General features: G+C 53.4%; 2 protein-coding genes across 18 annotated transcripts in view; one reads left to right on the top strand and one right to left on the bottom strand.

The window, feature by feature from the left end:
• The window catches only part of FMNL3 (formin like 3), a 53,846-nt gene extending 49,603 nt beyond the window's left edge, over nucleotides 1–4,243 (top strand). For 4 of the 7 annotated variants that reach the window (XM_019419268.2, XM_019419264.2, XM_019419265.2 and 1 more), the window contains 7 exons: nucleotides 66–195; nucleotides 861–1,021; nucleotides 1,373–1,474; nucleotides 1,795–1,887; nucleotides 2,174–2,297; nucleotides 2,429–2,545; nucleotides 3,251–4,243. In XM_019419268.2, coding sequence (XP_019274813.1) covers nucleotides 66–195; nucleotides 861–1,021; nucleotides 1,373–1,474; nucleotides 1,795–1,887; nucleotides 2,174–2,297; nucleotides 2,429–2,520 — 702 coding nt within the window. In that variant the 3' untranslated portion in view covers nucleotides 2,521–2,545; nucleotides 3,251–4,243. The remainder of the gene's footprint in view (nucleotides 1–65; nucleotides 196–860; nucleotides 1,022–1,372; nucleotides 1,475–1,794; nucleotides 1,888–2,173; nucleotides 2,298–2,428; nucleotides 2,546–3,250) is intronic. The other 3 variants (XM_019419270.2, XM_019419271.2, XM_019419266.2) reach the window with 1 other exon arrangement.
• Nucleotides 4,244–4,522: 279 nt separating this feature from the next.
• Nucleotides 4,523–25,563, bottom strand: PRPF40B (pre-mRNA processing factor 40 homolog B). 11 transcript variants are annotated; one of them, XM_019419276.2, is made up of 26 exons: nucleotides 25,454–25,563; nucleotides 18,846–18,926; nucleotides 17,914–18,057; nucleotides 17,537–17,602; nucleotides 16,831–16,858; nucleotides 16,577–16,602; nucleotides 16,331–16,441; nucleotides 15,971–16,043; nucleotides 15,816–15,840; nucleotides 15,413–15,595; nucleotides 15,048–15,177; nucleotides 14,901–14,965; nucleotides 14,221–14,385; nucleotides 14,011–14,119; nucleotides 13,483–13,633; nucleotides 12,714–12,847; nucleotides 11,935–12,049; nucleotides 11,695–11,786; nucleotides 7,165–7,281; nucleotides 6,799–6,936; nucleotides 6,495–6,590; nucleotides 6,153–6,239; nucleotides 5,758–5,935; nucleotides 5,434–5,495; nucleotides 5,177–5,320; nucleotides 4,523–5,076 (listed from the first exon to the last, which is right to left on the bottom strand). In XM_019419276.2, exons 1-26 carry the CDS (start codon nucleotides 25,454–25,456, stop codon nucleotides 4,984–4,986), a joined length of 2,616 nt encoding a protein of 871 aa, XP_019274821.1. In that variant the 5' UTR covers nucleotides 25,457–25,563; the 3' UTR covers nucleotides 4,523–4,983. The 11 variants fall into 11 exon arrangements, with proteins under 11 accessions (XP_019274821.1, XP_053751729.1, XP_019274819.1 ...); XM_053895754.1 differs by having other exon boundaries at nucleotides 15,413–15,679; XM_019419274.2 differs by having other exon boundaries at nucleotides 15,923–16,043.
• Nucleotides 25,564–25,591: the final 28 nt, after the last annotated feature.

Below are 25,591 nucleotides of genomic sequence, written 5' to 3' on the forward strand. Positions count from 1 at the left end.
GCCAGGAAGCCTGAGGAGCCATGGTGCTCAGCCCTCTCTCACCACCCTCTGCCCCCCTCTCTCAGCTGCTGGATACCAAGTCCACTGACAGGAAGATGACACTGCTGCATTTCATCGCATTGACAGTGAAGGAGAAGTACCCAGACCTGGCCAACTTCTGGCATGAGCTACACTTTGTGGAGAAGGCTGCAGCAGGTAAGGGGAGCTTGGCCCAGCGAGCCTGCTCTCGTGTCTAGGCCAGGACAATCCCAGGAAGCTTAGGAGAGGGAACGCTTGGGTCCTTTGTTTCTGGCCTTTGTTATCTCCCTTCTGGCCACTTCAAAGCTTTCCGCTGGGGCCATGGGTAGGGGCCACCCCCAAGGGAGCCTTTCTGCAGGCACCCGCCTAGCCCAGCCCTTCCCATTTGGGTGCCATGGGAGTAGGCAGAGGAAGGCAGAGGTGGCTCTTCATTCCCAGCTCCCTCGTGCTGGCCCTGGAGACTGCATTTTCTCCATTTATAGAAAAACTATAAAGCCCCACAGACATAAGGCAGCTGTCATTTCTGCCCCACTCATGAAAACTGAGGTGGGCTTGAGGCAGCTCCATCTTGGAGACCAGCAGTCTCTCTGGCTTGCTTTCCTGTGCTGCCTTGCTCTTTGGGGTCATGAGCTCATAGCCCCCATTCCTTTTCCTTGCCTGTGAGAGCCCTGGTAGCTGGGTGTGCCCTTCTAACCTGGAAGCAGAGGCAGGAGAACCTGCTTGCTGCAGGGTGTAGGGTGGGGGTCGGGGGGTTGCGTGGACAGAGTTCTGTGTAGCCCTGGGCTGGGAGATGGGCATGTTGGCCCCTGGGTAGGCCTCAGCCCAGGCTCTGGTGACCACAGTGTCCCTGGAGAACGTGCTGCTAGATGTGAAGGAGCTGGGCCGTGGCATGGAGCTGATTCGGCGGGAGTGCAGCATACATGACAACAGTGTCCTTCGGAACTTCCTCAGCACCAACGAAGGCAAACTGGACAAGCTCCAGCGTGATGCCAAGACGGCTGAGGTGGGCAAAAGGTGGAGGCGGGTGGGAGCGGCCAGGGCGGAGGCACTGTGTCCCTCCAGGTGAACTTTGTTCTGGTTCTCGAACCAAAGAACTTTTACCACACAGTTGGGTGTCTGTATGTGGTGGAGAAGAGGCATGGCAGAGGCCGGGGTGCGGGGGCAGACAGCTGCCCCCGGGGACATATTCTAAGGAGCTTTGGGAGCCCTGAGTTCTCTTCCATCCCACAGGGCTGGGGGATGCTGGTTTTCCTCCTTTGTCCCTGAGCACTGCTTTCTGTGAGCCTCCTGTCCCCAGCGGGGAGCCGGGCTTCTCCTCTGCCAGCCTGATCCCTTCTGTCCACCCCTTCCCCAGGAGGCCTACAATGCAGTTGTGCGCTACTTCGGTGAGAGTCCCAAGACCACACCCCCTTCTGTATTCTTCCCGGTATTTGTCCGATTCATTCGTTCTTACAAGGTGAGCGGAAGAAAGGCTTTTAAAAAGGAGTTTGGCTGCAAGAAAACTGGTAGGGGGAGGGAAGGCTGGGATCCAAGTCCTCGGAGTCCTGGGAGGGAGCGATGGAAGCTGGCCACAGGCCTCTCAGCTGTGAACGGGTGGGCAGGGTGGGGGCCCAGGCCCTTCCTGTCATTGTTCAGGGCAGGAAGTGCCCCTCCAGAGGGTGGCCACCTGGGGTTGCTGGCCCCACTGCCACCCATTCTCCACCCTCAGTGTCAGCCCCTCCCCTCACAGCCTGTGTGAGCCTCACCACCACCCCCCCAACCCCCCATGGTTCTTAGGAAGCAGAACAAGAGAACGAAGCTAGAAAGAAGCAGGAGGAGGTAATGCGGGAGAAGCAGCTGGCTCAGGAAGCCAAGAAACTGGATGCCAAGGTGGGTGGGACCAAGAGCTGGGGCCTGGAGAGCAGAGCAAAGGATTAGGAGGGGGTGGGGAGAGAGTTTGAGAGGTGGAAAACTGGAGCCCAGAGACCACCCAGAGGGTGTGAGGCTGGAGTCCGAAGGGATGGGGAGAGGGGCTTTGGGAGGGATTCCTAGGCAATGATGAGGAGGGGGCTGCTGTACCCAAATCAAGGGCATCTTCAGACTGCATCTAGGGGCAGGAATCAGCCCCATGGTAGGTTAGTGATGACTCCCTTCCCCTTCAAATGCTTGGCCCTAGACCCCCTCCCAGCGGAACAAGTGGCAACAGCAGGAGCTAATTGCAGAGTTGAGGAGGCGCCAGGCCAAGGAGCATCGGCCTGTTTACGAAGGGAAGGACGGTACCATTGAAGACATCATTACAGGTGGGGCCCTTGTCCTTCCCTTGGGTGTGGCCACTAGGCCCAGCTCCCAAACTCCAACCCTACCCTTTTGGGCCCTCCTCCCATCCCATCCCCATGAGGCCTGACCACTGTGTCTCTTTCCTGGGCCGCAGTGCTGAAGAGTGTCCCTTTCACGGCCCGTACTGCCAAGCGGGGCTCACGCTTCTTCTGCGATGCAGCCCACCATGATGAGTCAAACTGTTAACCCCCAAGGCTGGGGCCCTTGACAGGTACTGGGCACCGCAGCTGTCCCCTCTGCATGCCCACCTCCCAGGACTCCTGCTGGGCCCACAGGCACCTCCTCCCCTGCATGACTTGGAACCATCCTCTGGCAGCCTCGTGGTGATGGGGGCACATACTTCTCTACTTGCATGCCCCATGCTCTGAGAACCATGGCTTATCCCTTGCATGTGCCCTCAGGGAAGTATTCTCTCCCCGACTAATGCTGTCCTGGCTTCTACTAAGACCCAAGGGGCAGGGAGTTTCCAGAGCAGGCAGGACCAGGCCACCACCTCTCATTGCTGAGGCTCCATTCCTGGGCCCTGGTATCCTTTGTGACCTGTGCCTCTCCATCCCCATCATAAAAGCTCTGGCAGTAGCTTCTGCCCAGGGCGTATCAGATGTCCCTTGATCTGTTCCCCGATATTTGGTCTACCTGGGGTCTCTCCCCAGCTTCTGGCTATTGTTGAGTCTACTTTGTTTCTACTACTGCCCAGTGGCCTCTAGTCACCCCCACCTGGTCTTCTGAAAATGCAGAGCCCCAGCAGTGTCTCTGACTATCCTCTCTACCCTCCTTTAAGCTTCTCCCTCATCGGCCTCATAGCTGGCTCTTCTTTGGCCCTGCCTGTGGGGCTGCTCCTGAAGGGACTGTTCCTACAGACGGCGGGCCTGGCCCAGCCTCCCTGCCTGTTCACAGGCCTTCATTTTCCCCACAGGCCTCCACCGCCAGCCCATTGTCGTTCGCCACCAAGCCAGGAGTGCCGCACCACCCAACGGCCCCCCTCGGGCTCCAGGCCCCCACTAAGGCCCTCTTGGTGGCAGAAGCACTTCAACTCCCAGAGTCCTGCAAGTCCAATCCGTGGACCTGGAGCCCTGGAATTGGCTGAGGGTGCAGCAGAGAGCTATGCTGCTTTCAACCCAGCGTCTACCCCAGCGCTCAGAGCTGCGCGTGCCTGATGTCAGTGTGGGCACTGGGCCTGACACTCCCCTGGTGCCTCTAGTACTGCACTTTGCCCCCAGGGTCTTCTTTTCCTAAAAGGTCACCAATGGTCAGCTCAGGGCTGGGAAAAATCATTTCCAGCCTTAGCCTATACAGGGGCCCATAGGCCCTCTGTCACTAGGCCAGAGGGACAAAAGGAGAAAGCGACTATTCCTTCTGTTTTTCCCCTTCCATTTTGCAGCTCTGTGGTCAGCTGTGGTCTGGAAGTATCCAGACTTAGGGAGCTCCAGTACCCTTCCAGTCACAGATCATATTTTACCAGGAGCAAGGCCCACCTAAGCCTGGGCCCCACCCAGCTGTGCCCCGGTGATAAGGGTAGAGGAGAGATGCCATGCCACACTTACTGCCCTTGACCCTTTCCACTCTAGGCTGACTCTGTTCTTGTCGAGGTGGGCAGAAGGGTAGAGGTTTTCCCAGCCCCAACCCCAGGATAGCTAGAGAAAGGGTGTGATATCAGCATCCTCACTTCCTTTCCACAGCAAGGGTTTTGGTTTTTTTTTTGTTTTTTGGTTTTTTTTGTTTTGTTTTGTTTTTTTGGCAGGGGATAGGGGACATGGTGGTCTTAGCTATTTTCTCAGTCTCCTGCCAGTTTCTTCTCAGCCCCTGGAGGGGAATACAGGGAGCCACTTCTTTTTGTACATGTACCACCTCCCTTCTCCCGTGTACATAAATCCCAGACCTTCTTTCTCAACAAAGGCTTGAAGCACCAGGCCTGACTCTGTCTCCTTTTTGTGAGTGTGGGGGACTAGGGTGGCCATTTGGCCTGACCTGAACCGTGGAGACAGAAAGGAGGCTGCATGGAGATGCCCCCTGCTTGGGGGAGGTGAGGGCAAAAGCTTGGGGAAGGGGAACCGGGCTGGGTGGGCTCCAACCACACAAAGGGAGGCTGGCCTGTCATGGGACACTAGTGCTCTCTGCTGGCCACACGTGCACCTGCCCAGTACCCAGCCTACCCAGCAATATATGGAAAAGATAAAAGAGCCACTGGCCATGTTATAAATATTATTTAAAAAACAAAAACAAAACAAAACAAAACAAAACACACATACACTGGGTCCCGGGGCTGAAGGAAGGAGTGGTAGAGCCCGAGGGCCCGGGCAGGCAGAAGCAGGTACTGGTGCTAGAGGGTAAGGACCCCACCTGTCACCAACCTGTCATTCTTCCCTAGAGGCCCCTTCTCACATTTCTCTACTGGCACCACCCACCCCACACGGCATACCAATCTCTGGTCTGGGGCTGAGGGCAAGGACTGCACTAGTTGCCCGGGAAGTGGAGGACCCTTAAACACCACAAGCAACCTTGGGAGGTGCCAACAATGGTGTGTTGGGGGTGGGGTTACTTGAGGAAGAGTGGACACAGACCAGACTAAGAAAGGAGTCTAGTGCAGATGGTGAGGGTGACCTAGGATCCACAGCCTCACACAGACCCGAGGCAGAGCAGCTCGTCGGGTCACTGGTGGTCATCCAGCTGCTGCAGGAGTGTCCGCCGCCGTCTTTCCAGCTCACCCTCGCTCAGCTCACTTTCCGACGTGTCCCAGCCCGTCTAGTGGAGCAAAGGCACAGCTCACCCACAGCCTCCCCCGAGGGCCACGGAGGTCTGGAGAGAGTGCTGACTGGGTTGGGGTCAGGTGCCTGCCTCTCACCTTCTCCTTCTTGATTCCAAAACCTGGGGAGCGGTTGGGGAGTTCTGCCCGCCGGAGCTCCCTGTCCTTGTCCTGTTCTGGTTCTTTCTCATCACTCTCCTTGCCAGCTTTCTCCTCAGGGTCTGTCTCACTCTCAGGACTGTTCTGTAAGAGCCCAGAGTCCGCCTGCTCAGTTCCTGTGAAGGACAGCCCGGGAGGCGGCTGAAGAGCTCTCTCAACATGGCAGGGCCCTGGGTTGAAGTCCCTTCTCTACGCACCGACTTGTGTCTTCTCTTCTTAGTTTTCTTTTTTGGTTTCTTGGCTTTCCGAAGGCCATGATCTGGAGACAGAAAATGCCCAGTAAGTCTCACAGGAGGAGGGAGGGCTCATCCCTTTCTCTGCCATAGACCTCATTCTTTAGACAGGGAGCTATCTGAGGAAGTCTCTCAGTCCAGTTTTCCTTCCTTCTCCCAGTTCCTGCCTGGGCAGGGATGGGACATTCTTCCTACTCGGTCCACTCCACCTCCAACCTCAGGGCACTGGCTGGGCTCCTCAGGGGCCTTCTCTCATCTGAGTCAACTCTCCAGCTCTCAACTGCTTACCTGATCCAAGGAGAAGGCGAGAAGATGGGGAACCCCGTCCTCCAAGGGCAGCACCCCCACTTTCAACCGAATCAAGTGAGGAAGAGGGCTCAGAGCCTGACTCCGAGGGGTTCCGCTTTCTCCGTTTGGGGGGTCGGAGAGACGGCGGGGGCAACTCCTCCTCTTCCGACTCAGAACCCTGGGCAGATCAGCAGATACATGTCAGGGCACAGGTTCTCTGGCCTCCAGAAGCCCTCAAGTCTAGGAACTGGGGACAGAGAGGCGGATCCAGGGCCAAAGGAATTTTCAAATCTCACTCGAGGGGGAGGTGATGTAGGGAAAAAACAAGAAACATGGTTCCTATTTCCGTAAGACAGTCCAGCCTCCCTCCACATCCCTTCGGCCCACCAACTCACTGATGGCGAATGGGAACGCTTTCGATGGTGCTTCTTGCCCTTTCTGCCATGTTTTCGGCCTTTGGTGTGGAGGTGCTGGCATTCAGTCTGGTAGAGGCAGAAGGAGCGGTGAAGGCGGCACCAGGGTTAGCCCCAGGAAGGACCCTGCACCCTAAAATCTGATTTTGCCTCCTCCTCTCAGGCTAGGGCCTCAGGCTTCTCCAGGACACTGTCAGACCTCCCCTGGTTGTTCAGGGAAAGGAAAGCCCCAGGGGAAGGAGGAGGCCACTGGAGTCTCTGTTGAGCTGGACTGGGTGTTCATAAGCCTTGGACAGGGGCAGGGGGCCAGAAGCTCTGCCTCACCTCCAGTACCTGCAGGAACTCCCGGAAGAGCCGGATCCGCTCCGACTCCAGGGTGATCTGCTCAAAGGCTGAGTCGCACACAAAGCGCTCACGGACCTTGAACGGGAGAGCACTGCTGATCAGACCAGCCCCGGCACGGCACGGACACCGCCATGAGCACAGGGCAGGGCTGGGGCAGAGGAAGGAAGGGAGCCGAAGCTGGCCGCGAGCTGTGCTATGACTGGGGTGGGCCCCCAGTGGTGGAGAAGCACCGCTGCCCTCAGGACTGAGGGGGTGGTGTTTGGTGCCAGGCTACAGCCCTGACCTCTTCCCAGGCAGTGCCCAGCTCCAGAGCAGGCACGGCCTGCCTCAGCATGCTTCGGAAGGCAGCTTCCCTGCGCCGCATCCTTCGCGCCTCCTCCTTCTCCCGCTCTCTCTCTCGTGCCTCTGCTTTCTCCAGCAGCTGAGGGCAGAAAGGACGTAGAACTGGGTCACCCAGGAGGGTGGGTGCCCAGGCCCCACTCAAGCACACCATAGGTCGAGGGAAGCTGGGGTCTGAGCTCCTGTTGCCATCCCCTGAACAGGGGGTACGGTCACACGGGGGCAGTGAATGAGAAGGAATGGAACGAGACAAAGGGATGAGTTTGAGAATGGAGCCCTGGCTACAGCCCCGCCCTGCCCGGCCCCTCACACTATTGAAGGTCAGCTTGATGTTGCCTGCGTCCAGCGCAGCAGCCCTCTTGTCAAAGCTTATGACGTGGGCGAAGTCCTCAAAGGCTGTGTTCACCTCCACGCAGAAGCCCCGGTCCTGTGGGCACAGTGGCACATGAAGCAGGGGCCAGCACGGGCCTGAAGCCTGAAGCTGGCCTCCAGGGCTGGCAGAGGGTCAGACTACAGAATGCTCTAGAAGTCCCCCAGCCTCCAGAAGAGACCCGCAGGACTCAGATGCACTTCTGAAACCAAGCTGTCCAAGTCCTCACCATCTGATGATTAAGCCTCCCATGCCTACCCTTGGTTTGGATGTCCCAGGGAGCTGGACAGGGGCGGGGGGAGGGGTGGGCGTTGGGTCACATGGGGAGGGGGAACAGGGTGTGTGTGTGCCATGTCTGCTGACTGATGCCTGGGTTTCTCACAATTAATTCTTTGTTCCTTGGGCCTAAGGCCAGGCCCCAGGGGGGGCCCTCCGGCCGCTCAGTAACTTCCTTGCACTCTCAGTCAACACCTGCTGGCCCCATCCTCTGGATCAGTTCTGGAGTGCTTACTATGTGTCAGGTACCATTCACTTCGCATACATTATCGCTTTTAATCCTCAGTATCGAAATTTAAGCATAGGTCCTGGCCTCCTGATTTTATGTGGAAGGAGAAACCAAGGTTTAGAGAAACTAGAGCGCTTGTCCACGGTCTCACAGCTAGTATGTGGCTGACAGAGAACTCCACCCCAAGTCCTTCTGACACCAAAGCCCACAGATTAAAGCACCACACCCACACAGACCCCTCAGTCCATGTGGGAAAGAGAGGCCATCGGGTGTGCGTCTCCAGAACACTACTAAAAATACCTTCCCTTCTTGAAGCACCCTGGGCCAGGCTCAGGGCTTCACATCTCTGCCTCCCAACACCTTAATAAAGCAGAAGCTTAGGAAAGTTATCTCACTTGGCCCATGTCAACCTGGTGAAAAGCGGAGCCACTGGAGTTGGAGTCGGCTGGGGCACCAGCCCAGTTCCCTCCCCTTCCTTCCACACCGCACTCACTTGCTCTGGCTTTTGTGTCCATGCACAGCACGCTTTTCTTTTCTCTAAGTTCTTATTTGAATTCCAGTTAGTTCACATGCAGTGTTGTATGCGTTTTCAGGTGTACAGTATAGAGAGCATGCTCTTGTTTATTCCGAGAGCACTTCCTCAACCCATGCTCCAGCCCTTCTTAAACACACCAGTCTCTCTCTCAGGGAAATGAAAGCTCCGATCTCACCTCTCCACTGGCTCCTTCCATCAAGCTCATACCTCGCTTAACCGGGAACATCCTGTCCACCCTGCTCTCCCCTTCCTCAAGCTAACAACCTCTGCTTCTTTCTCTTTGACTCAAAATCTTTAAACGCAGCACGAAAGGAAACGAATACACAGTTATTGGGCCTACTATAAGCAAGACACTTACAAATACTACCACTTCTCACAACTGTGCACAGAAATTATCTCTATTTTGCCGATGAAGAAACTGAGGCTCAGACATTATATAACTTGCAGAGATCTCAACCACTAAACAGGCAGGAGTCACCTGACCCTAAGGTCTGTGCCGTACCTACTACTCTACCCTCTTCACAGACACTACTTTCCTAAATGTGCTCATGTCCTCCTCATAGCCAACTCCAAGGGCCCCTTCTCAGTCCTCATTTGACTGATCAGTCCTTGCACCTCTGCTGCTCACTTCAACACTGTCCTCCTGTCTCTGACCTCTTTTAGTGCCTCTCTTGCATGTGGTGTTCCCCTGAGAATAGCATTTAGTCTTTTCAATCTACACCGTCTCTAGCAATCTCAACCCCTACCTCCCTCCTGATTTCAGACCTGTAACTGACCGGATATTTTATAGAAACTTCAAATTAAGCAGATCCCAAGAGGGTTCATTTCCTGTGAGCTACCCCCCCCCTCCCCACCCCTACTCCCATGGATGTCCCAGGCCCAGATCTTCTGGCTTCCAGCTGTTCCAAGTCCAAGGCTCTTTGCATTATCCTATTGGGTGAGAGGTGCCCTCCCAGTCTGCAGGGCTGGTGGATGGCCATAGAGACTCCTGGGCTCCTCAGCCTTCCATAGGCAGGAGCTCAAAAAGGGGCAACAGAAAGGGGAACTATCTAAAGCAGCTTCTTTCTCAGGAGATGTGGCCAGACAGGACTCAGCGAGGACTGGATTCCTACAGGCCTGTCAGCAAAGGCCAGCCACTCCGTGGCTAAAATGTAAGCATCCAATAAAATTTAGCTCTCCTGAGATTAAATATTTATACTTTACATGATAATCCTATTTAAAATACAGTATTTGCTTTATTCCTCCCTGCCCCAGGTTACTTTTGAGACTAATTCCCCAAATGGAATTTCTATTTTCTCCAGCCTCTCTCTGTCCATCCTACTTCTGAGTGACTTTAACCTACTGATTTTAAACTTCCTTTTTTTTCAACAGCAGAAACATTTTTTTCAACAAAAATCTTACGTAGAACCCCAATATATAAAAGAGAAGCTGCTGTACTTAGAAACAGTAGGAGCATAAAGTCCCTCCCCTCACTCAGCTCCCCTTCCCTGTCCCAAGGTGCCCCCAAGGAAACTCAGGGGGTCTCAGAAACACAGCTGGAGCACTACAGCTCTCCCTCATCTGTTTTCCCTGTGGAGCTCTAGCTTGTCTCCCACCTAGATTACCTCCGGACTGGTCTCCCTGCCACCTCCTGCACCTCTAACCCCGCCTCCAGAGTCCCATGCTGCTCTAACCTTTCTACCAAAGGGCTCCAACAGCAGGGGAGAGAAGGCTGGGGTGAGCCAGAAGAGGATGGCTCGAGCTCAAGATGTGTTTAAACCACTTGCCACTAGGACTTTCAGTGTCCCAAAGCTTCAAATACTATCTCATCACCATCAATCCCTAAGGACACAAGCACTGAGTCTGAGAGGTACTACTCTACACTCACCCAGTGGCTCTTCCGGGACATCATCTGACCCTGGCTCCCTGTAACTTATAAGATAAAAATCCAAATTTCTTATTTTAGCATTCAAGGCATTTTATACATAGGGCTCTACTTCCAAACTGGGGTGTGTGGTTCCAGAGAAACAGAGGAAGCCACGAGACCATATGGTATGTCTTACCTAATGGTAAGTAACTTTAAAACATTAAGTTTATATTAAAGAGAGATATAACGTGGCATTAAGATGCAACACCTGAATCTGTAAAGCAAAACGCCGGATTTCAAAGAAATGTGTGTGCAGTGGGACATTCCTAGCTTTGGTCTCAGACCCTTTTCACCCCAGGTACCAAGTTATTCCCCTTGGTAATTAGGTGTATGTTGGTGGAAAACTCCCCCATTTTTTAGATGAGGAAACTGAGGCCAAGGAAGGTTAAAAGCCTGCTGCAGGTCACACAACTAACAAGTGGTTAAGCTAGACTTGTGCCCCAAGTAGTCTGTCTCCACGGTGCTGCTCCTAACTGCCGGGCATACTGCCTCCCCAGTGCATTTGCATGTTCTTGACTTCCACAGAGAAATATGCTTTCCTTAGGTTTTCTCCTTCTGAAACAAAAGGCTCTCTTATAGTGTCTCTATCACTTCTCTACCTTTGATGGACACAGACATTGAGAACCCTCTCTCCAGTGTCAGACAAGCAATGTGCATGCACAGCAGTAAATGGCAGCTGAACTCGCTGCCACGCCAGGGAGGTGATAGGGAGTGACGACGATAAGGATGACATGCATGGCGTCCCAGCCTGGGTCCACTGAATGCCTTGCAAAACCAGCCAGTGCTGCCAGATAATCCACATTTTGTTTTTTTGAGAGAGAGCGTGTGAGCTGGGGGCCGAGGGGCAGAGGGAGAGAGAATCTTAAGCAGGCTCCACACTCAGTGCACAGCCGATGCAGGGCTCAATCCCACAACCCTAGGATCGTGACCTCGGCCGAAATCAAGAGTCGGATGCTTAACTGAGACCCCCAGGTGCCCCAATAATCCATATTTTTAAAAGAACTGAAGACTCAGATTTTTATGTGCAACCTCCCAGTTTTAAAATATTAGCAACAAATTTGAAAGTTTTCTAAAATACTGTACAGGCCAGAAGGAACACATCTGTGAGCTACCAGTTTATGATCAGCTATGCCATGGCCTAACGTGCCATGGCCTCTCCACTCCCTTGCCTCTGCTCCTGTAATATCCTATGCCCAGGACCTCCATCCTTCTCCACCTACTTGTTCTTAAAGGTATAGTTCAAATGTCAATTCTTTGGGTTCCTGTCTCTGTAATAGCGCTTGCCCCTCTGTGTAATAGGTGTCATGTCTATCTTCTATGAGATAGGAAGGCCATGAGCTCCTTCTAGATAGAAATTGTACCTTACTTATTTCTGTGTCCTCAATGCACAGTAAGGGATCATAGTAGATATCTGCTGAACTGAGCTGCAATGCTCCTACAAAACAGGACTTATCAGGAAGTCCTGTCCAGAGAGTGTGCCCTGCACCCAGCTTGCATCCACCCACAACCCCAGGCCTCCCTCACCTTAAGAATGTCCTTAATGATCTTCTTCTCATCATGGAATCGTGCCTTCAACTCCTCCACATAGAACTTGAACAAGTCCAGAGGGGTGGAGCCTGCGGGGGAGGGAGGGAGGGGGGCCTGGCGGGCGGCAGCTTCCCAAGGCCTGGGGGTGGGGTCGAGGACAGGACGAGGGAGTGGGGGTGCAGACAGGCTGGCAGGGCAGGAAGCCAGGCTAGAGAAGGGGGAGCCTGGCTGCCTTACCCGGCTGGCCCAGCATGTTGGCAAAGCGGACATCAGTGCTGACCGCTGGGTACAGCTCCATCCAGGTGGACATGGAGTGCAGCTGCCCTGTCTCATGCAGCTCATCCAGGAAGGTCTGAGCAGAGAGAGGCCAGTTACAGGGAGAGTGAGACAGGGAGAGAGGCAGAGCCAAAGACGCGAGGAAGAGAGGAGATGGTAGGGAGAGGTAGGAACAATCCAGATTGAGGAAATGCAGGCAAAGGAGGCAGAGATGAGGAGATACAGATGGAGAGGCAGACAGCAATGCAAATGCAGAGAATGTAAATACAGACAGGAATGAACTAAAACTTGAGCAGAAGCTGGGCTAGAAGGCAGAGAAATAGAAACTTGTCTGGAGAATGTTCTTCCTATAGTTTTTGCTTTCAGCTTCCCAAAGTGATACATCTCAGTAACCCGCCACCACCACCGCCACCTCCAAGCTGGGGGACAAGCTAGCTATGCCTATCTGGCTCCCTACCAAAAGGAAATGAACTTGGCTGAGCTGCCAAGCTGTGCCTTTAGGGTGCTCTCTGCTGGCAGTTTCTGGGTGGTGCATACATCTAGTCTCCCTAGAGGAGCAAGGCCCAGAGTTGAGGGGACACAGCAGGAGCAGAACTGCAGGCACAGAGAGGCCTCGTGGAGGTGGGACAGGACGAGACACAGATGAAACAGTGGGCCTAGCTGAGAGGAGGCAGGGCATGGGCAAAGAGGTTATGGTCCAGGGCAGAGCAGAGTTCCAATCTAGTGGGCAACAAAGATACCTGGAAGGCCTCCCGGTTCTTGCGTTGCTGACGCCGCTCCCGAAGGCGGGCCCGCTCCCGCTCTTCCTCCTCCTCCCTCTCCAAAGCTCGGATGTGCTCCTCAAAGCAGATCAGTGCATCTTCCTTGTCCATGTCTAAGTGCAGGGCGGGGGGAGGCTCAGCCTGTACCGCACTAGTGGGACACCCTCACAGACCCCAGCACCCCCAGGGTTCAAGGATGCTGCCTTGGTAGATGCCAGGGTCACCCAGGGTGGTGGGCAAGAGGGCCAGAGGGCTATGTGGGAGAGCTGCTGGAATGGTGGTTCTGGGGGAGGGTTCATTCATGTAGAAGAAAAAAAGTAGCATGTATTCAGCTCTTGTGAATTCAGTTACTGGAAGTAATCATATGAAACTAGTAATCTCAGGATCTGAGGTTTTCTAGAACTGGGAATCAGTCAGACTCTGATGCAAGTTCAGAAGATAAATTTCTGATATTACCAGTGATTACAGGCCAACAACAGCTCACTGTAACACACGTGACCAGTTAAGACCCACAGTGCCATGACAATTTAAGACCATATTCACATGAGTTATAAAAATCATCATCTCCTGGTCTTCTGACACTTATCCTAGAGCTCTTCCTCCAAGGACATACAATGTCTAGGTCAACAGTGGACACCAGAGGGGAGGAGGGAGTGACCCAGCATTCTCCATCTCCAGTCTGGAGAGTGGGGTCCCAGGTCTGTGAGGAAAGGGGAAGGGACAGGCAGGAACGGAGACCCGGGCTTACTCTGCAGCTGGTGGTCCTGAGCAAAGCTGGGGTTATCCATGAGGTACTGCTGGGCCTGGGACCATGTGGTTTGGAAGTTGACACTACTCATCCCATCCAGGATGCTCTTCAGGGCCTGGATGTTGCGGCGCCGGAGCTGCTTGGCCTGTTCCTGGGGAGCCACAGTGTCAGGGTCAGGGTAAGGTAGGATAGGTCGGAGCTACTCAAGTGGGCCTGGACAGAGGAGCATTCGGGGAAGGCAGGTAGCTAGGGAACCTAGGAGGGCCAGACTCCAGACTTTCATGCTCCCAGAAAGGGGAAGGGGCACAGGTTACAGACCAACCCCTCATAGATGCTTTCTTGCCCTCCCATACCCAGGCTATAGGCCCAGACCAGAAACAGGGAGATGTGCAAGTGCCATACCAGCTTCTGAGTAAGGAGCTGGGACCCTGGGACAGTGGAGAAATGAATGGCCAGGGTCCATAAGGATGCAAAGACATGAACAATCTAAAGTGAGACAGGCTAATGGATCCAGCCAGTGACTGTTACCTTCTCCTTCTTGGCCAGGAAGAAGAGGACATCATCATAAACCTCTTTTCGATCCCTCTCAGGGACCACAGCCCATACCTCCAGCTCCCCAAAGGTCTGTTCTGCCCGCCTGTGGAGTATATGGCCCATGGGTAGGTAAGCAGGGAACAGAGACCCTGGGCCCGCATGTTCTCAGGGTTCCCAGGCCCCACCCCAGCCAGGCCCCCTGACCGGTAGCGGGTGGTAGAGGTCATGCGTTCGTGCTGCTCCAGGAAATGCTGCAAGGTCTGCTTGGCCTCCTTGGCCCTTAGCCGGGCCTCTTCCTTCTCCTCCTTCTCCCGCTGAGCCTTGTAGGCATTGAATGCCTGCTTTTTCTCACTCAGTTTGGGCAAGGCACTGGGGTGGAAGAGGGTGGGAGCGGGATGGGGATAGGGGAGTCAGCCTGAACCACCCTGCACAGCCACCAAGCAGGGTCATGGCAGACAGATCTGAGTGAGGGGTCCATGCATGGGCACAGAAGGCTGCAAGGAGGCAAAATGGGTCTCTGGGATGAGGGGAGGGGTGGGAGGCAGTCAGGGGAAGACTGGGCTCCAAGACACCACTAACACTGGGCCCTTTTGCTCAAGGTGCAGTCAGGCCTCCACCCTTTCCAGCCCCCTCACCCCAATTAATTCAGTTCCAATCAATTCAATTCAACAAGCATTTATTGAATGTCTCATATCAGATACCTTTCCCCTCCTCCTCCAGGAGGCCCTCCAGCTTCTTTTCCCTACACCCTTGCCCTTCTATCGCTCTCCTGACTCAGGCCCCCTTGGGGCCTGAGTATTGAGCTGGGCTTCTCAGGGAGGCCCTAGCCCAGCTGCTCTCACAAACATGGTCTGGAGGGCCTGGCTCCCTCTGCCCAGGCCTACCTGTAACGGGGGTCGGTGACCACCATCTTCATGGCCTGTTCCCACGAGGCGTTGGAGGGGACAGCCTAGAATGGAGCAGGCAGGGGTCACGGGGCCTGCCCACCTCCAGCCCCCTCCAGGCCTACCCTGGGAGCCCCACCCCCGCACCTTGTCCCTCAGCAGCTCCTTGAAGGCCTGCTTTGCTTTCTCCCGGTTGCTCCAACTGAGGCCAGACCTCTCTGGTTCTGGCTTTGATTCCTCTTCCTCCTGCTGCGGTGGCTGATGCTGTCCAGCAGCACTGGGGGGCAAAGGGGACTCAGCCACAGCCATCTCCCAGTCCCCACAGTTTCAGTGCCCTATGCAATCAGCAGCATACCACCCTCTCCTGGCTCCCCAGAGCAGCCCTTTTCTGCCCTTCAGAGGCCAAGCCCAGATCTTCACACCCTTCCCAAGAGACCTGGCAGAGTTCAAGGGTTGAACTAGGTTGGGAGCTCGAGGCCAGTATCTGGAATGTCTCAGGGGGCAGCCCTCACCTGCTGGGGCCCTCCTCCGGCTGCTGCAGAAACCCTTGCTCCACAGGCTGGGCAGCCTCTGACATATCGCAATCTTCACTGCCACCTGGCTCAGGCTCTAGAAGGCCCAGAGGCATAGGGGTGGGGCCGGGCGGCACAGGTGGGGGCTCAGGCTGGGGCTGAGGTGGCTGCGGCTGCTGCTTCCTACAGATGAGCCAGAAGGGCAGTGTCCACAAGTAGAGCAGAGACAGGGAGAGTCGGACCAGCTGGTCTCTATCCTGCGAAGGACTGGGGCCAGAGCAGACCACTCCACAAGGAGACTGACAGCTGGCTCTTCCACGGAGCAGGGACCATGGAGAGAGGGTTCACTCCCACCCCTCGGGTGGCCCCCAAATTTGGATGGATAGGTGGGCAAGTCACTCACCCTGCAGCCTCTTGTTTGACTAGAGCTGCAATGGGAAAAGATAACGTGGTCACAGGGTGGCAAGTGCCACCCCCCAGAACCACAGCCCAGGCCCACCCCCTCCTCACCCTCCAGGTCATCCAGATCCTTGGGCCGGGTCCAGCGAGACTCCTTACTCTGGTTGTTATAGTAGTAAGGTTTGCCCGTGTCTGACTTGTACTCTTTCCAGGGACACTGAGACAGCAGCAACTGCAAGAGGATGGGCAGAGGACATCAGTGGACTGGGCATGCCCTCTAGCCACAATTGGGGGAGCTAAGGGGATCCAGTGAATAGAGAACATAGGAGTTTTTAGTTACCACCTGGCCTGGCACAACATGGGGGAAGGTAGATTTCCTGAAATCCTAGGGAGGTTGAGGGGTGGTTAGGGATCTTGGGATCAGAGGAACCATGTGCATGGTTAAAGACTCAGGGGAAGCCAAGAACTTGGAGGGGTCAGGGAAGCTGAAAGGAAGGGCCAGAAAGCCCCGCTCAGGACCTCTGCCTTGGACTTGAGCACGCTGGGCTTCTCCCACACGGACTGCTTGTCGTCAGCATTGTAGTAGTAGATGCGCCCATCAGGGGCCACATGCTCACTCCACAGGGCCCTCTGGGGGGGGGGGGGCACAGAATGGTGGTCAAGGCTCCTTTCCCAAAGCTCCTCCTCCTCACCCCAAAGATTTAACCATCAGCCCCCCAACTTTCAGCCTTTCAACCCAGAGACCCCTGAGCTGGAAGAACTCACCGGAGGGCCTGTCCCAGCCACAGCAGCTAGAAAAGAAGCCAAAGGAAACATTAAGTCCTTGCTCCAATCCCCATCTTATCCCACCTATTCCTCCCTTACTCCATCCCCAATAAATATCCCCTGGTCCCATCAACATCCCAGGCCCCCTGGCATCCCAACAGGCATGATCCAGGGTGGGCTCTAGTCCATGTTCCCCTCTCCCCTGTACCCCCCAACCTCCGAGCCTGGGGTGAGCAGACCCCCAGAAGACTCACAGCTGGCTGTGTCCGCACCCGGAGCCGTCTGCCGAAGAAAGAGGAGGGGGAAGGGTTGGGGCCAAGCCCAGTGGCCCCCAGGACCCAGGCCATGGGGGATGAAGAAGCAGGCCAGGCCAGGATCCATGTGTCCTGCTCCCAGGGACCTCTGCTCCCTAATAGGCATCCCCCACCCTCTGGGGCCGTGGCTCTAGGACCCTAAGGGGAACTGCATAGCAGCTCTGTTGTCTTCCTCAGGTGACAGTATTTTGTTGAGTCAACCTCTGAGACCCCTCTTCCATAGTGGATGCCAAATGCCACATCCTACCCAGACTCTACTATACTGAGCAATGGCACAAGAAGGTACGGTGAGATCCCCAGGTGCCGTTTCTTCCTTCAGAAACAAAGAAGATGTGAAGAGGGGACTGTATTCGAGTGTCCACAGTGCTAGCTCTGCGACAGTAGTGTCAGCCATGAATGTGTTCCTTAAGGAAGCTGGGCACGGCGAGAAGTAACAAGAGAGAATGTACATGCCGCTGGGGATGAGCGAGAAACTAGAAGAGCAGAGTACATGGCTGGAGAGGAGGACTTGAGTGTGGGGAGTGCTGCCAGGACCAGGTGGATCCGATGAGAAGAGGGAAAGAATGGAGGCCATATCCCTGTACTTCAAATCAGACCCACAGGGCTGCAGTGCAGAGCCTGCTTCCTGCTGGTCCCCAGTGCTTACCGCTGCGGTGACAGGCACCGCTGGCATCAGCATTCCTGGCATCATGGGAGGTACCATTCCTGGTATCTAGGGATACAAAGAAGACAAAAACTAGCTACCAAGGTGAGGGCAGGCACAGGCTAGGCAGGCTCCTGAGAGATCCTATTTGGGGCCATGACCTTCACATGGGCACTCCCTCAGACAATCCCCGGCTTCTGGGCTCTCGGCCTAGCCGAGGAGTGTTCTCCAGTCATTCAGCAGACAAATCCTCATGGGCCTAGCCAAAGCTCCCTCTCTTTTCCCCTTACTTTCTGAAGTCCAGATGCCCACTCTAACCCCTACCCCCAGCTAGGCTCACAGGTTTTCTGAGGCACTGGTGAGGAGAGAGGATTGATTACCTGTGTGAGTGGTGGTGGCGCCCCCATTGGTGGAAGCATTGGGGGCATGATGCCAGGTGGCATTGGGGGGATGGCTGGCGGTCTCTGACTCATGGGAGGTAGTCCCATCGGAGGAAAGGGTGGGGGGATTCCTGGAGGGGGCATCTGAAAATGAGGAAAGGAATGGATACTGAGCAGAGAAGGCACTGCATTGACCTATCAGGGAATATCGACTTGTCTCCCACCCTTCTTGACCCTCCACCCCAGCTCTGAGGCAATTTCAAGGCTTTAGTTTGAGAAGCACAAAGCATGAAACTGCCTGCTCCTCACCACTGAGAAAGACTGATAACTGGGGGGGAGGGGGAGAGGGTCTTCTGGGTCTAACAAGCAAGCACACAACTTCTTCAGAGGTAGGGAAGGGAGAGGGAAAAGGGAAGTGTAACTGCCGCCAGACCGTGGCTGGAAGGCTCCACCTCCTCGCCAATTCTCCCCAAAGAGGCCTCTCAGAGTAAGGGCCACAAGGCAGGACTCCAGGTATCCAAATCCCCCAGTCCCCTGCCTCCCATCCCTTTTTCTCCAACTCTGTGTCCACCAGCCGCTATTTCAGTCTGCCTTCTGTGGCGTATTGAAAGAACAGAGATAAGGAGTAGTGAAAGAGAAAGGCAGCCCTGCCACGCCCTCACACTAACAGGGTCTTTTCCCTTCCACTTCTCCTACCCCAGCCCCACTGCATCCCAAGGACAAAAAGACAAAGGGGGAGCTGTCAGCTTTATGGACTGGATGCTTAACAGCAGCTCATCCCACCCCAATGCCCAAGCAACACCACCCCTTTACCAAGGGCAGCAGAGGGGACATTACACAAAACCGTGCTGGCGAGGCAGCAGCGCTAGGGACTGGGGAGCTGGGGGTTGCAGGCTGGAAAAGCCAAGCCCAGGGAAAGACATGAAACTTACGAAGGGTGGTGGCATCATGGGGGGCCCCGGTGGGAAGGGGGCAGGCGCTGCTGGGGGCCGGGGACCAGAATCGGGAACCGACTGTTGAGGGAGAGAAAAGTCATAGGACCCAGGATGGGCAAAGAGATGGGCTTTTGCAGAAGGGAAGCAGAGCGGTGAGGATGAAAAAGGAGCACAAAGTTCAGAGAAAGGGTCTCCTGGCCCAGTTTCCTGCCCATGCCCAGCTCTGAGCCCTGGCTAGGTCTACTCTCTTCCACCAGCCAAGAGCCAGCGGGCCATGCCCCTTCAATAGTCATCTTTAGGGGCACCTGGGTGGCTCAGTCAGTTAAGCATCGGACTTCAGCTCAGGTCATGATCTCACAGCTCGTGAGTTCAAGCCCCGCATCAGACTCTGTGCTGACAGCTCAGAGCCTGGAGCCTGCTTCAGGTTCTGTGTCTCCCTCTCTCTCTGCCCCTCCCCTGCTCATGCTCTGTCTCTCAAAAATAAATAAACGTTAAAAAAAAACTTTTAAAAAAAGTCATCTTTATTTTGCCAAAGCCACAGAAAAGATGGAGGCAGCTGTACCGCAGGCACAGACTAGCTCTTCCCAAGGCTTTTCATCCATTCTCCCGTCTGTGGGCAAAGGCTGAGCCTCCCTCAAACCTTCAGCAGAGGCCTCTCATTCCCAAAGTATCCCGGGAGGAAGTGACCTCTTTTCCCATTCCCCTACCTGAATTCACCCAGTTAGATTCAAACCCAAAGCCCTGTGAACAGTCACTATGCCTTCAAAGCACTAGCCTCCTCTCTTCACTGCCAGCCTCCCACAACTGGCCTCATCCTTAGTCACTCACTCACTCTGAGACCTCCCACTCCCAATCACCCCCTCCTCTTTAGCTCTACTCCCCCTCCCCTATAGATCCCAAACCCATCTCCCTGTGGCTGATACTCTGAACAGCCTAGGTCTCCCTGTCCTACACCTACCGGCTGCCACATCCCATCCTTCAGTGGTTGGCTTAAATATCACTTGCTCTAAAAAGACTTCCTGACTATTTAAAGCAGATCCCTTCCAATTTATTCTGATTCCCTTCTAAGTTTCTTGGTGCATATAACAGTTTTGTAATTATTATTATTATCCCCTTACTAAAGTATAATAACATTCCATGAGAACAGGGATCATGTCTGACTTGTTGAAAGCTGGACTCCTCATACCTGATAGTGTCTGGCACATAATGGGTACTCAATAAATATTGAATGAATGTAAGAACAAATGAAGGAACAAACACCCCTAATTCTAAAAATTCATTCTGTAAATATAGCCCCACGTGGCCAAAATTACGTATGTATGTTTCCATTCCATATTATTCGTAAAAACAGACTGGAATCAGCCCAAATATCCATCACTAGGTAACTATGAAATTATACGCAAACATACAATGGAATACTATATAGTCATAAAAAATGAAGATGCTCATTGTCTTGATAGGAGCAATCTCTAAATACGTTAATAAGTGGGAAAAAAAAAGCAAAGTACAGCAAAGTTGGATCATTTGTATGAAAACTGGAGAGAAAAGATGACATACAAGAAATCAGTAGAAGGGGGACAGAAGTGGGAAGGGAAATTTCTCACTGTATGTATACCCTTTGTAACCATGTAATTATACCCCCTATTCAAATATATATATATATATATATATATATATATATATATATATATATATATATATATAATTTTTTTTTTCCCCCAAGCGAACTGAGGCTTGGAGATGCAGCCAACAGCCCTGCCCTTCCTCCTTTTTGCTTGAAGGTTAGAAGGTGTCAGGAGGAAGGAGTTCTATGGAAAGGTGGTAGCTGGCTGAAGAGGAGACACCTCACTGCTGCCCAATTTCCCTACTTACCCAATGACCCCTATGCCAAGAAGGCTCAGCATTTAAAGATGCTTTTTAATCTCTACCTCTAGCAATATCTGTCCTTCCTTTTTCCACTCATCTTGTCCTAAGGAGAGAAGGGCATAAGCCAAACTATTCCAACTTGAATCACCTCTTTCAGTGTTCACCTACTCTGGCCCTGTATTCAGACCTGCTCCTGCTCGCGACTGTCCTTAGCGTGAAAAATCAGAAACTAATCAATATGGGAGGAAATCCATTCCTCTGTGCCACACTTGCCCTGGGAGGTCTGACCTCCCAGACGCTGCATAACCATCTTTGGGCCCTCTTAGGCTCGAGTTGCCCATCTGAGATTGGCACCACCAACCATACAGTTGTCTAAGATAGAAACCAGTGAGTCATTCTCCACACCTCCCTCTGCCTTGTCACTATGTCATGGAGTCCTGCTAATTGTGCCTCATACACATTTCTTGAATCCATCCACTTTTCTCCATTTCCTCCTCCACCCTACCACCCCTTTTGTTCATCCAACCTCCTGTAGTAGTCTCCTCACATCCGCTCCAATCAGCAGCCATAACAAGCTCATCAAAATGCACCTCAGACCATGCTACTCCCTGCTTAAAATTCTTTGACGGCTCTCACTGTTCTCAGGGTGGAGACCAAAACCCCTACCCAAGGCCTGGAAGGCTGTGGGAGGTTTGCTGTGCCAGCCTCATCCACGCTGAGCTCCTGGGTTTGTGCTCCATCTGGCCACCCTCACCTCCTCTCAGTTCTCCCATGTCAGGCATGCATCTTTGCCAGGCACAACTTCCTGCCAACCCCATACACCTAGCCTACAGGTCTCACATCTGTCAATCACCACCTCCTCAGGAAAGGCTCCCTCCCAACCCAGTGGACCAGGCTAGTCAGAGCCCTCTTTTGCATGTTCATGTACCATGTACCCTCCCCCTTTAGCAATTACCCACTGGAATTTTACAGTTTTTTGCACAATGCTGATTGTAGGATTATTTTAGGTGGCACTAATAAAATCCAAATGCTGACACTTAAATTATGATACTTCATCGATTTTAAGAAGTTATCTGTGGGGTGCCTGGGTGCCTCAGTCAGTTAAGGGTCCGACTCTTGATTTTGGCTCAGGTCATGATCTCATGGCAGGAGATCAAGCCCCATGTTGGATTCGGCACTGGGTGTGGAGCCCGCTTAAGGTTAAGACTCTCTCTCTCTCTCCCTCTCACTTTCTCTTTGCCCCTCCCATACGCAGGCACACACGTAGTCTCTCAAAAAAAAAAAAAAATTAATAAAAAAGATGTATTTTGACAAGAAATGTTAAAATGTGAGTCTTAGAATCAATGAAATTATCTGCTGCCTCCACTAGACCTTAAACTTTAAGGGGCAGGGACTTTGCCTGTTTTTGCTCACTCTGATATCCTATCCCCACTGTATTTTCCTCACTGTCCCTGGCTGGCACACAGTAGGTGTTTATGTTTGTTGACTTAATGACTGAATGGTCTTGGCAGGTCCCACAAAACACAGCCACTGGTAAGGCATGGTAGTTACTCAGGAACACAGAATGGCAGATCTGGAGGGTCTTCTGGCAACCACCCAAGGTAGTCTCCTTTCTCAGATGAGAAAACTAAGGGGAATTATCAGTCCCATACCCCGCCTGTCAGGGACAGAGCCAGGACTGGATCCAACCTGCCCTCCAGTCCTATCTTCCAGGCATAGCCCTTGCCACAGGAAACAGGTCTGGTTTTTTCACTCTAGCATATTCCCCACTCCCCCTGTGGTTAAATCAGCAAGGATCCAACGTTTCCTTGAGGACTAGTGATGACTCCCTATTGCTCACCCCACAGAATCCTACCTAACATTCAAAGCCTTTCAACAACGCTCTTCCACTCTTCTTGGTTCAGCCTGACTCCATGGCTGCCCTCCTCTCTGCACAGCAATTGTTAGGTTATGCCATGTGTTCCTCTTATTCCACGGTCTCTGTTCAAGATGATCCAATCTTCAGATTACCTTTATGATTATCCTCCACACATATACACACTCCTACCTACTTGCGTCCCCTCAGGATAAATGCTGCACTACTTGGCACCAATGACCTGCTACTCTGTGGACGTTTGCTGGGTGTTTCCCACGGGACTGCCCATCTCCCTATTCAGGAGATTTCTCTATATTCAGGGATTATGTTTTCTCCTTTTAAGCCTCCTCTTGAGTGTCTAGTCAGGGCCCTGCATACAAAGTACTGTGATCAAATGCAGGCTCATCCTTCACCTTATTAGATTTTTGCATACTGGAATATCCTAAACAGGCAAATGTGTGCATGTGTGTGCATATGCTCAGGTACATTTGTATAAATTCTCTGGGTAAAGGCAGCCTGTGATGAGAGGGACAGAGGCTGGCAGAGGCTGTCTATATGGCTGGGGAAAGGGAACTGGAATAAAATACTAGCATGGGAAAATCTAAATAATAGAAAAATGAACTGTATATGACCATCTTTAACTTGGTATATGTGCTGCCGAAGCGAGCACTGACCATCTTTAACTTGGAATGGAGACCCCTGGCCGGGATCCAGATACTGGACTGTTTTGGACAGTTCCCGCAGAGGACAGAGCAATGGAATGAACATAAATTACCATGGAAATTCCAAAGCCCTCCCTTTCTTCAGCTTCCCCTGTGCAATGTGTACACTTTCTTTCCTGAAACACCCCTGCCCCTATCTCACTCAGTGCCTGTACAACTTTGGGTCTTATTACACTTTGGGGTGAGACTCTGAAGTAACTCGTGTGAGAGAGGGATATAGGAAATGGGGCTAAAGGAGATCAAGATCCTGTGTCTTCCTGGAACAAAAACAGATTTGTGGGCTGGAGAGATATGATGAAGAGACAATTGATCATCTGATCATCATATGTTCACCTGGGCCAGTGGAATCACCCCCCCCCCCCCCCAAGGTGCAATCAATTCTCAGACTTCACATCTAAGGGGCATCTCAGAACTAAAGATTCAGAAGAAAGAATAAAAAGAGAAAAGAGCAAGAATGGAGAGACAGAAGGAAGAGCATGGAAAGAGGGATTAATATCATCTAACAACTAATATTTATTGAGTGCTTATTACGAGCCAGATACCATGCCAAATACTCATTTAATCCTTGCTACCATCTAAGAGGTTATTATTATACCCATTTTATAAATAAAGAAACTGAGGTTCAGAGAGATTAAGTAACTTGACCGAGGTTCTAAGAGATTAAGTGGCAGAGGCAGGTTTGGAATCCAAGCAGTCTGACCCCAAAGCCTGCACTTTCAACTACTCCACCGAGCCGCCTCCCAGCAAGGATGGTGGTGCCACAGCTATTTCTTACAAACGTATTCTCCTGTTTTCTTTTCACCCCAGTTCACACACAATCCTGAAGGTTGGCCTGGTCTGACTCACTCCCTAACGGGATTTGTGTTGGAAAACGAAAGCTGGAAGGCACACCTCTCAGAAAGGGTAGCTATCATCAAAAAGAAAAATGCCATGGAGGCTGAGACCAGCCTCCATGACTACCCCGCAGTCTACCTGCCTCAGCTGCCCCAAAGAGCACGGGCCCCTCCCTGTTTTCAAGACCATCCTAGTCCCCCCTCCTCTATACCAGCCTTAGCATTCCTTCTCCCCAAAGAGACTGGCTGTCTCACTAGAAAACACCTTCCACTGCTTCTCTCTGATCTGCCATCCCCTCAGGATGAAGACCTCATTCTGGTCTTCATTTTCTTGGGTTAGGTCTCAACCTCCTCTGTGACTTCCAGAGTTCTTCCGTCTCTCCAATAGGATTCCAGAGGCGCTGCCTAGCCTGCTCCAGCCCTGCACGCTTTGTGCCTACCATCCCCCCACATCCCAGGGGATTTTCTGCAGCCCCAGCTGAAGGCCTCGCCTCCATCTTCAGCCTTCTTTCCCTTGCTTCCCCACATCCTAGAACCCGTTCTCCTGAACTCTTTCCTCAAGAACCACCCCATTTTGAAGCTGGAAAAGATCTGGGGTATCATTCTCATGCATTTTCCTTGTTTCTTTTTTAAAAACCGATGGGAAATCTGAGGCCCAAAGAAAGGTAGTGACTTGCCCAAGGTCACACAGAGTTGTTACACAGTTTGTTGATGGCAGAGTCAGGGTTGGGACCAAGGGTCCTCTGCTTTCTCGTTTCTTGGACTATCCAGCACTGGATGGGGGCGGAAGCCTCTCTTTCCTCAGGAGACAATGCCCCCTCCTCACCTCAGGGGACAATGAGGGGGAAACGAAAGAGAGGGGGGTCTCCAAGTGGTCTTACGGGGTATCCTGGCCTCCAGAGGAAACAAGCACTGGGCCTGGGGAGGGGCGTGTTGCACGCCAAATATCCCAGGAGGGGAAAGTGTGGCCCCAGCTTTCCCCTTATTCCTCGGTTCCCACATTCCCACCCTCTCTCCGACCTTTCTCCAGAAACCCACCCTTCACTTCTTCCCTTCCCCCTCCTCACCCAGTACCGCAACTCACGTTTCACTCAACCCCCCTCTCCCCTCACCCCGCCATCCTCCATCATGGCCTCCCCGCCCCTTCTCCCCCAAATCCCTACTCCCCTCCCCCTCCCGGGCTCCCTTTCCTAACCCCTCATGCCCCTCGCCCTCCCCCGGGGTCCCGGGTACCCCCGGCGGCCTCCCCGCCCCCCCGGCCCTGGCCCGAGCCGCCGGGGGCGCTGTGGGACCGCCCCGGGCCCCTCCACCCCCGCGCGGGGACGTTACCATGCCAGAGCCTCCGAGCAGCTGGGCCGGCTCGGCCCACCCGCCAGTAAAAGCCGCTCTGATTGGTCGGGCCGCAGCCGGGAAGGCGGGGCCAATGGGGGGTCGCACCCCTTGGTGGCCGGGGCTCCGGTCGCGCCC

This window comes from Panthera pardus, unplaced genomic scaffold (assembly GCF_024362965.1).
Source record: "Panthera pardus isolate Hobbes unplaced genomic scaffold, ASM2436296v1 HiC_scaffold_6, whole genome shotgun sequence".
Classification (NCBI taxonomy): domain Eukaryota; kingdom Metazoa; phylum Chordata; class Mammalia; order Carnivora; family Felidae; genus Panthera; species Panthera pardus.